This window comes from Oncorhynchus masou, chromosome 3, assembly GCF_036934945.1.
Source record: "Oncorhynchus masou masou isolate Uvic2021 chromosome 3, UVic_Omas_1.1, whole genome shotgun sequence".
In the NCBI taxonomy this organism is placed as follows: Eukaryota; Metazoa; Chordata; class Actinopteri; order Salmoniformes; family Salmonidae; genus Oncorhynchus; species Oncorhynchus masou.
In genome coordinates, this window is record NC_088214.1 from 42,713,406 (window position 1) to 42,725,234 (window position 11,829).

Sequence of the window (11,829 nt, forward strand, 5' to 3'; positions counted from 1 at the left end):
GATGTCATCAAATTTGTGCAATCGAAAACCTTTCGCAATACACACATACAGTGTTACTTGAGTCACACTGAATGACTTGGAACTCTGTATATATATTGACAAACGTGTTTGCACTGCCAAACATATCCTGCCAAATTATTTTCCTTGTGACCTGTGTCCTGTGCAGTCTCGCACTGACTGACCTTTGACTTCTTGACCTCCAGCACAGCCTCCAGGATGTCAATTTCATCAAACCTCTTCAGTATTGGCTCCAGCTCTATCACACACACTGCACAAGACAGGGAGAAGTGGTTATGGCTCTGTAGCTTTCAGGGTCAAATGTATACTTGCAACACCTACATAGATAATACATTGATAATACATTGAAATATTGCGCTAGACATGTTGATCAAGCTCGGTTTCAGCTCCAAGTAACAAGGTAAGGTGACAGGGGCAGATCCAGAATCAGACAGAACCTTAACTAACCATTTGGGTTAGGAAAGCACCAAACTGATCTGAGTCTAGGGGCAACTTCATCCTACGTTAAGGTAATGAGTTGGAGGTCATGGCTCTTACAAATGAATTGAGGTCAAAGGTTAGAGCTCGCAAGCTAAAATATGATTTGAACGATGCAGCAACACCGATCAGCAGCATCAGCTTGTTGGCCTGCCCAGGTTCCTGGAGGGAAGTGGACTGGGTGTGAGGGGATGGAGAGCTTCTCCGGACTACTGCCGAGGTGTGGTGGTCTTACTGCCGCCGAAGCATCACCCAGGTGGGTGCTACACTTCTTGTGGTGGAAGATCCAGCCTAACTACAAAGGAAGAGCTGTGAACGTCGAAGACGACGAGGTGCCCGATGAAGCACTCTGGGACCTGTCTGTCAGAGGATCTCTACCTCCCTGCCTGGCTGCACCATCAATGCTCTCTCCCTTTAAGATACTGCTTTTCCAAACTGCATCTGAAGTTGTGGAAGACTATTGCCCAAGAACTCCCTTATTTGATTTAAGTGACTTTGAGATTCTACTTGTAATGAAAAACGCTATAGAAAATAAATATACTATTATTATTATTATGTCTCTTACTGAGAAAGCAGGGCCGTTCGTCAGGGTTGGCGGTCCAGCCGCAGGTCATGAGGTTGATGAGTGTCTCCCTGCTGGGGATGTCCCCTGGTAGACAGTCCAGGCCTATGTCGGGACGTATCCCACGCAGTACGCTGAACATGACCTGCATGGGGTTGGTTGCCTCTGTACAGAAAACATACCAATTCTCACTCAGCGTTTTAGTTCCGAATGAAGATTTAATATCACTTGAGGCTGGAAATCCCACCGCTGCCACCAACTATATTTGGTCTTTGTTTTTCCTTTTTTGAGCATGCAGAGGACCAGAAACATCAACTCATGAGTTTGGTATACGTCACTGACTACAAACACAGTGAGGTCATGTGGCTAATCTATATGTATGGAAGCATTATAGCTGACAAAATTACATTTTTTGAATGAAGCTACAGTATATGCTTCCACAAAAGTGAGGTCATTAACATCCATGATTCTTATACAGAACTAATGTTGGCAAATGCAATGTATTCTAACAGTAAAGAAAGAATCTACACAATGACTTACCTTCAAATGGTATCCTCCTGGATAGCACCTCCCACATAATGATAGCGTAACTAAAAACAGGAACATCACGAAAAACAGGAACATCACATTATTTGGCCCACAGTTAGAATAGCAACCTCTGGGGACAAAAAAACACTTATGTCAGATGAGTTGGCCTTCCCTTAAAGGGAGGAAGTCACACATTTAATTTCCTCAGTCTTACACCAACACAATTTCCAGTGACAAAATGACTCAGTCATAATGACATCTGTTCAAGTCCCAAAAGCCCCAGTGAATGTAAATCAGAGGTTAGGGGAAGTTGAAGGGCTAGTGTCATATATTTTTTTCTACATTTCCTTTTTGACATATTCGCTCTTACAAAGGATTCATTTAAGGGGGCGTTCATCTAGAAAGGGCAAGCTCCCTATAGTCAATCACTGAGATGAAATTGAAATTGGAGCTTAACACAAAGTACCTCACTGTTTGTGAGGAATGCGGTCCAATTTACCGTCGGCTAAGTAATAGACGTGCCTTGTAGTTTTACCGTAGGTTAAATAATAAACGTGCCTTGCAGTACAGAGACTTCTTAGAAAGTTATGTCAAAAATCCTTAGCTGGCTGACACACTTCTGCTCCTCTCCCTTTAAAAAGATACACTGAGAATGTTGTAGTTGTGTTGTAAAGTGGTGGGTCACCACAGAAAGACTGCTCAACTTCCAGAGAAACATATTTTCTATTCAAATTTCACCCACGTTTCAAATTGCATTTGACTCACATAGGATTTGGTTAAGGGAGTTATTGTCAGTCATTATTACTGCAAAAAAAAAAAAATTAAATCATTGAGTAGATCTGGTTAGATTTTATATTACACATTGAATCGTGAAGGAACCTTTAAGATAGTGGTCTGAAGAAATGTTAATATTCTTCCTCGGTAGCCCGGATGTCATATCACTTCATACTTTAGCCGAGTGCACGGATTTTCATTGTCATGCCAGAGATGCTCTGTAAACCACAAAGAGATCTGTCAACATAGCTAGAACTCAAACCCTGGTTCTGGTTGGCTGGCTCACCTGTAGATGTCGTGTTTGACGACTGCACAGCGGTTCTTGGAGGGTTCGTACTCCTCTGGGGGCATGTAGATGATGGTGCCTCCCATCTCAGGTGGCTTGGATCCCGAGCCTTTACTGATCGACAGCTGGTGCCACTTAGACAGGCCAAAGTCTGCTATCTGGACAGACATTTACATTACATTTTAGTCATTTAGCAGATGCTCCTACCCAGGTAGACTTACAGTTAGTGCATTCATCTTAAGATAGCTAGGTGAGACAACCGCGTATCAAAGTCGTAGCCCTAGGTACATGTTTCCTCAATAAAGATGTTGTCAACAAAGTCAGTACAGATAGGAAAAGACAAGTGTAAACTTATGGGAATAAGACAGATATCTTATTTAAAGATACTCTTTGAAGAGTTAGGGTTTCAGACATTTCCAGAAGATGGGCATGGACTCTGCTATCCTAGCATCAGGTGGAAACTGGTTATACCATTGGGATGCCAGAACAGGAAAGAGCTTGGACGGGGCTGAGCGGGAGCTGCCCTCCTGTAGGGGTGGATAGGCCAAGAGACCAGATGTGGCAGAAGAGTGATCTGGTTGGGGTGTAGACAACAATGACAACAACCTGTTGGGGTGTAGACAACAATGACAACAACCTGTTGGAGAGCTGGGTCGTGTTCAGTAGGGCACACGTAAACAAACTGTTTTGCAGCGAAAACGTGAAAATCAATTTTCTTATTGGACATGGAGTCCAAGTAGTACCGACCCACTTCGCTCAACGTTCTCTCCCTACAGAACACAACCCTGGACTTCCAAAAAGACACTGACAATCAGACTAACCAAATATTTAGGTCTACATTAGGGGTCTCCAACTTTTTCTAGCATGAGATCTACTTTTAAAATTATAAAACATGTTGCGAGCTAGTTATTATTTTTCGCTTTTCCCTCTCAAAATTACAATTGTTCATTGTTAATTGAGTATTTGTCAGTGACATTGGAAAGTGGAGTTGGTGCACAACCAAATTAAATCTGGGCCAAGTTAAAAGACACATTAGGCAACTAGCATGAAAATAAAGGACAAATTAAGATCCAATTGGTTGATGCAGGATGGTTGCTTTGGATAATGGAGTGCCAATTCATTCATATTCTAACCCTCTCTCCTGACCCCCACTGGCTTTCGCCGACTGGTCAAGCACCGGTTCAGATGTTGCTCTACCGGAGTTCCACAGTAATAGAGTCACTGCTCTTAGCTTCACGACTGACATTTTTGGACCAGCGATATCTGCCCCATGAGCATGCCGAGTCGGACAGCAGAGTGGGTCGTCTAGGATTTCGTACTGAGGAAAGTCGTATTGCACGCTCATGAATGTGCTGGTTGTCATACCGCTGCTGCCACTTCAATGGCATTTGAGAACATGAACACACTAGCTAGCTCCATTCGAACAGCTGACTCGAGAAATAAGCACATCTACTGCGCCTGCAGCAGACGCGATACCCGCTGTCATGGCGTTGAAATACCTGCTCAACAAAACTGCAGACACAGACTGTGAAGCGATTCAGTCGCATTCTCTTTACTGTGTCGCCACCATGCTCGATGCTATGTACAAGGACCACTACTTCGATGCAGACAAGAAACAGGGTTTACGTGAAGTGTTAAATACACAGCTGGTCAGGTTGGAAACGGACAAAGTGACAGTACGCACTGAGGAAGAGAGGCCATGGACAGACAGAGCTGAAACTTCATGTAAAGCAGTGAAATCCTGGTTGAGAATGAAACAACTGAACAAATGAAACAGCACAGAAAGTAAGTGAAAGAAATAAGTTCTGATTATGTTTTACTGGTAAATGAGGACATACAGTTGAAGTTGGAAGTTTACATACACCTTAGCCAAATTCATTTAAACTCACTTTTTCACAATTTCTGACATTTAACCCTAGTAAAAACTCCCTGTCTTAGGTCAGTTAAGATCACCACTTTATTTTAAGAATGTGAAATGTCAGAATAATAGTAGAGAGAATAATTTCTTTCAGGTTGTATTTCTTTCATCACATTCCCAATGGGTCAGAAGTTTACATGCTCCCAAATGCTAATTGAGTGTATTGCCTTTAAATTGTTTAACTTGGGTAAAACGTTTCGGATAGCCATTCCTCCTGACAGAGCTGGTGTAACCGAGTCAGGTTTGTAGGCCTCCTTGCTCGCACACGCTTTTTCAGTTCTGCCCACAAATGTTCTATAGGATTGAGGTCAGGGCTTTGTGATGGCCACTCCAATACCATGACTTTGTTGTTCTTAAGCCATTTTGCCACAACTCTGGAAGTATGCTTGGGGTCATTGTCCATTTGGAAGACCCATTTGCAACCAAGCTTTAACTTCCTGATTGATGTCTTGAGATTTTGCTTCAATATATCCACATAATTTTCCTATCTCATGCTGCCATCTATTTTGTGAAGTGCACCAGTCCCTCCTGCAGCAAAGCACACCCACAACATGATGCTGCCACCCCCGTGCTTCATGGTGGGGATGGTGTTCTTCGGCTTGCAAGCCTCCCCCTTTTTCCTCCAAACATAACGATGGTCATCATGGCCAAACAGTTCTATTTCTGTTTCATCAGACCGGAGGACATTTCTCCAAAAAGTATGATCTTTGTCCCCATGTGCAGTTGCAAACCGTAGTCTGGCTTTTTTGTGGCGGTTTTAGAGCAGTGGCTTCTTCCTTGCCGAGTGGCCTTTCAGGTTATGTCAATATTGGACTTGTTTTACTATGGATATAGATACTTTTGTACCCATTTCCTCCAGCATCTTCACAAGGTCCTTTACTGTTGTTCTGGGATTGATTTGCACTTCTCGCACCAAAGTACGTTCATCTCTAGGAGACAGAACGCTTCTCCTTCCTGAGCGGAAAGACGGCTGCGTGGTCCCATGGTGTTTAAACTTGTGTACTATTGTTTGTACAGATTAACATGGTACCTTCAAGCGTTTGGAAATTGCTCCCAAGGATGAACCAGACTTGTGGAGGTCAAACATTTATTTTCTGAGGTCTTGGCTGATTTCTTTTGATTTTCCCATGATGTCACGCAAAGAGGAACTGAGTGTGAAGGTAGGCCTTGAAATACATCCACAGGTACACCTTCAATTGACTCAAATGAGGTCAATTAGCCTATCAGAAGCTTCTAAAGCCATGACATAATTTTCTGGAATTTTCCAAGCTGTTTAAAGGCACCGTCAATTTACTGTATGTAAACTTCTGACCCACTGGAATTGTGATACAGTGAATTATAAGTGAAATAATGCGCTGCCCTATGGGATTCCCAATCACGGCCGGATGTGATACAGCCTGGATTCAAACCAGGGACAGTAGTGACGCCTCTTGCACTGAGATGCAGTACCTTAGACCGCTGTGTCCATGTGTGTGTGCGTTAACTGTACTAGAATGCTTAAAAGCCTGCATACATTTAAAATAACGGTTATCAGTTTCTATGGCAAGGAAAATATCGGAATGTCGGTATCAGCCAAAAATGTAATATCGGTGCATCACTAATTGAAACCATGAAGACAACTGTCATACTAAATGTAATTTAAAATGTAACAAATTGCCTTTGCAAACAGGAATTAGACTTTATAATGTGAGTCCAAGCTTAATAAGACTGAGGTTGACACACACACACACACACACACACACCTTGATATGAAACTCCCCATCCAGCAGAATGTTCTGTGTCTTGAGGTCGTGGTGCAGGAGGGGGGGGGTCATGTTGTGTAGGAAGTTCACCCCCAGAGCTATCTCATACAGGACACGCAGCCTCAACGACCAGGCCAGCAGGGGGTAAAGGTTATTCTACAGAGTGTGGGAGGAGACAAGGGGAAAGAGTACATGTGAAAAAAGTCTACACAGAAGGTAGAGTGGAAATAGTAGGGAGAGAACGAGAAAGTGAAGCAGAATGTATTGGTTCGAAAATTCGTCATTGGCTTTGATACTACAGTGAAGAGGCGACTCCGGGATGCTGGCCTTCTAGGCAGAATTGCAAAGAAAAAGCCATCTCTCAGACTGGCCAATAAAAAGAAAAGATAAGATGGGCAAAAGAACACAGACAGTAGACAGAAGAACTCTGCCTAGAAGGCCAGCATCCCGGAGTGGCCTCTTCATTGTTGACATTGAGACTGGTGTTTTGCTGGTACTATTTAATGAAGCTGCCAGTTGAGATTTGTGAGGTGTCTGTTTCTCAAACTAGACACTAATGTACTTGTCCTCTTGCTCAGTTGTGCACCGGGTTCTCCCACTCCTCTTTCTATTCTGGTTAGATCCAATTTACGCTGTTCTGTGAAGGGAGTAGTACACAGCGTTGTACGAGATCTTCAGTTTCTTGGCAATTTCTTGCATGGAATAGCCTTTATTTCTCAGAACAAGAATAGACTGATGAGTTTCAGAAGCAAGTTAAATGTTTCTGGCCATTTTGAGCCTGTAATCGAACCCCAAATGCTGATGCTCCAGATACTCAAAAGAAGGCCAGTTTGATTGCTTCTTTGAAATCAGCACAACAGCTTATTGCTGTGCTAACATAATTGCAAAAGGGTTTTCTAATGATCAATTAGCCTTTCAAAATTATTAACTTGGATTAGCCAACACAACATGCTATTGGAACACAGGAGTGATGGTTGCTGAAATTGGCCTCTGTACACCTATGTTGATATTCCATTTAAAAAATCTGCCGTTTCCAGCTACAATAGTCATTTAAAAAATTAACAATATCTCCACTGTATTTCTGATAAATTTTATGTTATTTTAAAGGACCAAAAAAATGTGCTTTTCTTTCAAAAACAAGGACATTTCTAAGTGACCCCAAACTTTTGAACGGTAGTATATATATATATATATATATATATATATATATATATTATTATTTATTATTTATAAAAAAAAAAATATTGTATTAATTTTTAACATTTGTTTTGGGGGGGGGGGGTTGGCAAAAAAATGTGGGGCTCAAAACAGATGGCCCCACCTACCCTGAATGACGGTTCGCCGCCATATACAATAATAACAGGTTTTTGGAGTACCACAGCCTCTTATAAATGGACAGGTTTCTTCTGTATTGAGAACGAAGAAAGTATTGCCAAGAAAAGGTTAGTCAAAAATATCCTGATTACGGCTAAAGAGCCATAAACACTTTGTACCAACATTGCAGCACTCGCATTTCCCGTCCTAGTAGGAGCATAGCAGTAATCTGATACCAAAGCCTGAATTGTCCATTTTTATTTTTTATTTAACTAAGATAAGTTGACTGAGAACACATTCTCATTTACAGCAACTACCTGCGGAATAGTTACAGGGGAGAGGAGGGGGATGAGTGAACAATTGTAAGCTGGGGATGATTAGGTGACAGTATGGTATGAGGGACAGCTTGGGAATTTAGCCAGGACACCGGGGTTAACACCCCTACTCTTACGATAAGTGCCATGGGATCTTTAGTTACCACAGAGAGTCAGGACACCTGTTTAACATCCCATCCAAAAGACAGCACACTACACAGGGCAGTGTCCCCAATCACTTCCCTGGGGCATTGGGATCTTTTTTTAGACCCGAGAAAAGAGTGCCTCCTACTGGCCCTCCAACCCCACTTCCAGCAGCATCTGATCTCCCATCTAGGGACTAACTGGGAATGCCAAAAGGTTATCTAATCATGACCCTGCTTAGCTTCAGAAACAAGCCAGCAGTGGGATGCAAGGTGGTATGCTGCTGGCCGCTTCAGTGGCTGCTTCTCCATTGAAAATGATTGAACTCATACTATAACTCTGTTTGAAACAGTTGGAGAAAGAAATTCCACCCCATAGACTGATATGGCAAGAGACTCAGTCCCGACTCCCTTGTTTATGCACGTACACTGTTCTTACTAAGTGTATGTAGGCCTACCTCGTGAAGCAGCTGATCCAGCGAGCCATTGCTCATGTACTCGGTGACGATGCAGAAGAACTCAGGCTCGTTGCACACGCCAAAGATCTGGATGATGTAGTTGAATCTGGCCTTGTGGAGCACTTCCGCCTCCTCCAGCAGGCAATTCCTCTCCCTGCAAACACAGTCCTAGATTAGATAACCTTTTGGCATTACTGTCATGGTGTCATGATGGCACATGAATTAACATTCCTATTGCTTTCTCATGTGTATAGAGAAAGTACATTCGAGTGACATAATTTTTTATTTCACTGTCTCCCATTCATAGGGGCATGCATGAGAAGAAAACAAGGTCTCTACCACTCTGTTGCTGTTACTGATTGTTGACATAGCGTCATTGTCAGTCCAAAATGTAGACAGCAGCAGCATTCTGTAAGGCAATCGCAGGGGCCTCTGGATAAATGAATCAACATCTAATTTGCGTAGGCAATGACTGATTCTAGCCAGATAAAACCTAATGGCATAGTCCTACTTAATCTGGTAGAATGATTTGAACAAAAATACCTTTCGCCAACAGGAGAATCCAATTTCAGGCACTTGATGGCAACGGTGGTCCGCCAATCGGAATGCTGTGCCTTGAACACGCTTCCGAACCCACCTTTGCTCAGGTAATGTAAATCCGTCAGCTTTTGATAGGAGATCACCGGTAGATTGCTCGTGAGACTACAAAGGTTCACACAGCCCATGTGGTGCTGCTCCATAATTATTGTGAGCCTAGAAAAAAAGGAACTCTTTCAAAAGGCTTGTCCTTTGCCTAAAAGAGAAAGGGGAATTGGGGGTTCCGGTTTCCCGACGAAACGAAAGAACCCATTGGTGGAGTGACAGAGCAGAGCATCGATTGATAAATTATCCATTCAGCTTAGGTACAATAGCCACCTCACTTGATGACGTTTGACTCGCATGCCAACCACATCTGTTTTTCCCCATAGTTGTGCCCGCATTGGTTTTGTTGCTTAAACAACCAACCCGTCTATAGATAAGTTAAATTTGAAAATTTCCAATAATACATCACCTTTGTACACAAAAGACCCATTAAATGATTCACGTAAGTGTCATAAAGGCTGCTAAAACATTTTTTTGCACTCACAGCCAAAGATGACATGTTTTTAAATGAATCCACTATCTGTCATGTTTCTGGATGACGACGTCGCTGCTCCAGTGAGCACTGAATGCAGGTGTTATCAGCTCTCTAAAACCGGATCTAGAACGATGGCAACAACCATGAAACGGTGTACGCGAATGTGAGAAGATTACATTGAAAACAACGGTTGACCATCTTGGACGCTGTCACCAGTTCATACACTGCTCAAAAAATAAAGGGAACACTAAAATAACACATCCTAGATCTGAATGAAGAAAATATTCTTATTAAATAATTTTTTCTTTACATAGTTGAATGTGCTGACAACAAAATCACACAAAAATTATCAATGGAAATCAAATTGATCAACCCATGGAGGTCTGGATTTGGAGTCACACTCAAAATTAAAGTGGAAAACCACACTACAGGCTGATCCAACTTTGATGTAATGTCCTTAAAACAAGTCAAAATGAGGCTCAGTAGTGTGTGTGGCCTCCATGTGCCTGTATGACCTCCCTACAATGCCTGTGCATGCTCCTGATGAGGTGGCGGATGGTCTCCTGAGGGATCTCCTCCCAGACCTGAACTAAAGCATCCACCAACTCCTGGCGACATGGCGTTGTTGGATGGAGCGATACATGATGTCCCAGATGTGCTCAATTGGATTCAGGTCTGGGGAAAGGGCGGGCCAGTCCATAGCATCAATGCCTTCCTCTTGCACCCCTATGCTTGAAAATATGGAGAGTGGTGCTCAGTAATGTGTTGTATTGGATTTGCCGCAAACATAACACTTGCAGGATCTCGGTACCTAATGGCAGTCAGGCTACCTCTGGCGAGCACATGACTGACCCACCGCCAAACCGGTCATGCTGGAGGATGTTGCAGGCAGCAGAACGTTCTCCACGGCGTCTCCAGACTCTGTCACGTCTGTCACATGTGCTCAGTGTGAACCTGCTTTCATCTGTGAAGAGCACAGGGTGAATTTGGCAATCTTGGTGTTCTCTGGCAAATTCCAAACGTCCTGCACGGTGTTGGGCTGTAAGCACAACCCCCACCTGTGGACGTCGGGCCCTCATACCACCCTCATGGAGTCTGTTTCTGACCGTTTGAGCAGACACATGCACATTTGTAGCCTGCTGGAGGTCATTTTGTAGGGCTCTGGCAGTGCTCCTCCTGCTCCTCCTTGCACAAAGGCGGAGGTAACGGTCCTGCTGCTGGGTTGTTGCCCTCCTACAGCCTCCTCCACGTCTCCTGATGTACTAGCCTGTCTCCTGGTAGCGCCTCCATGCTCTGGACACTACGCTGACAGACACAGGAAACCTTCTTGCCACAGTTAGCATTGATGTGCCATCCTGGATGAGTTGCACTACCTGAGCCATTTGTGTGGGTTGTAGACTCTGTCTCATGCTACCACTAGAGTGAAAGCACCACCAGCATTCAAAAGTGACCAAAACATCAGCCAGGAAGCATAGGAACTGAGAAGTGGTCTGTGGCTACCACCTGCAGAACCACTCCTTTATTGGGGGTGTCTTGCTTAATTGCCTATAATTTCCACCTGTTGTCTATTCCATTTGCACAACAACATGTGCAATTTATTGTCAATCAGTGTTGCTTCCTAAGTGGACAGTTTGATTTCACAGAAGTGTGATTGACTTGGAGTCACATTGTGTTGTTTAAGTGTTCCCTTTATTTTTGTTGAGCAGTGTATAATGCATTGCGGATACTATGCATTGGCCATTGAGGGCCTTTGAATCCACAGGTCGGCCATATTTGGCACTCCCCAGTTTTAGCAGTCCTCCATAGGAATTAATTGTATTCTACAGTATTTAAATGACATGTTTAAAGGAAAAAATTACGTGCATTTAAATATGTTTGTTGCATTGGGGATAGTAACATTGGTCATCTCTTTACTGTTTCGCTCACATGATTTATTTTAAAAGTATACATTAAGGCGTCTGTAATATTATACATTTGGCAAAAACGAGTGACAAGATGGATGCACGGTGTCTTCAAAACAGCGCCCCATAAAAGTAATCTATTGTAAATATAAATGATTGGTCACGGCATCGGGGCATGTTCTTCTTGACCCTGCAGAAGAAGTCCGACATGAGATTACATTGTCTATGGGTAGGCGGCCTTTAGATTTCCGAAACTTGTTCTGTTCTTATCTAATGC

General features: G+C 43.1%; 1 protein-coding gene across 3 annotated transcripts in view; it reads right to left on the bottom strand.

Annotated features, from left to right (window-relative positions):
• Positions 1-9,376, bottom strand: part of LOC135517201 (receptor-interacting serine/threonine-protein kinase 2-like) — a 32,299-nt gene extending 22,923 nt beyond the window's left edge. For all 3 annotated transcript variants that reach the window (XR_010452012.1, XM_064941309.1, XM_064941296.1), the window contains exons 1-7: positions 9,078-9,376; positions 8,535-8,688; positions 6,306-6,461; positions 2,646-2,803; positions 1,598-1,647; positions 1,061-1,222; positions 183-268 (exon numbers count right to left, since the gene is read on the bottom strand). Coding sequence is in view for 2 of the 3 variants with exons in the window: in XM_064941309.1 (XP_064797381.1) it covers positions 183-268; positions 1,061-1,222; positions 1,598-1,647; positions 2,646-2,803; positions 6,306-6,461; positions 8,535-8,688; positions 9,078-9,274 (963 nt within the window). In the remaining variant the exon portion in view is untranslated. The remainder of the gene's footprint in view (positions 1-182; positions 269-1,060; positions 1,223-1,597; positions 1,648-2,645; positions 2,804-6,305; positions 6,462-8,534; positions 8,689-9,077) is intronic.
• Positions 9,377-11,829: the final 2,453 nt, after the last annotated feature.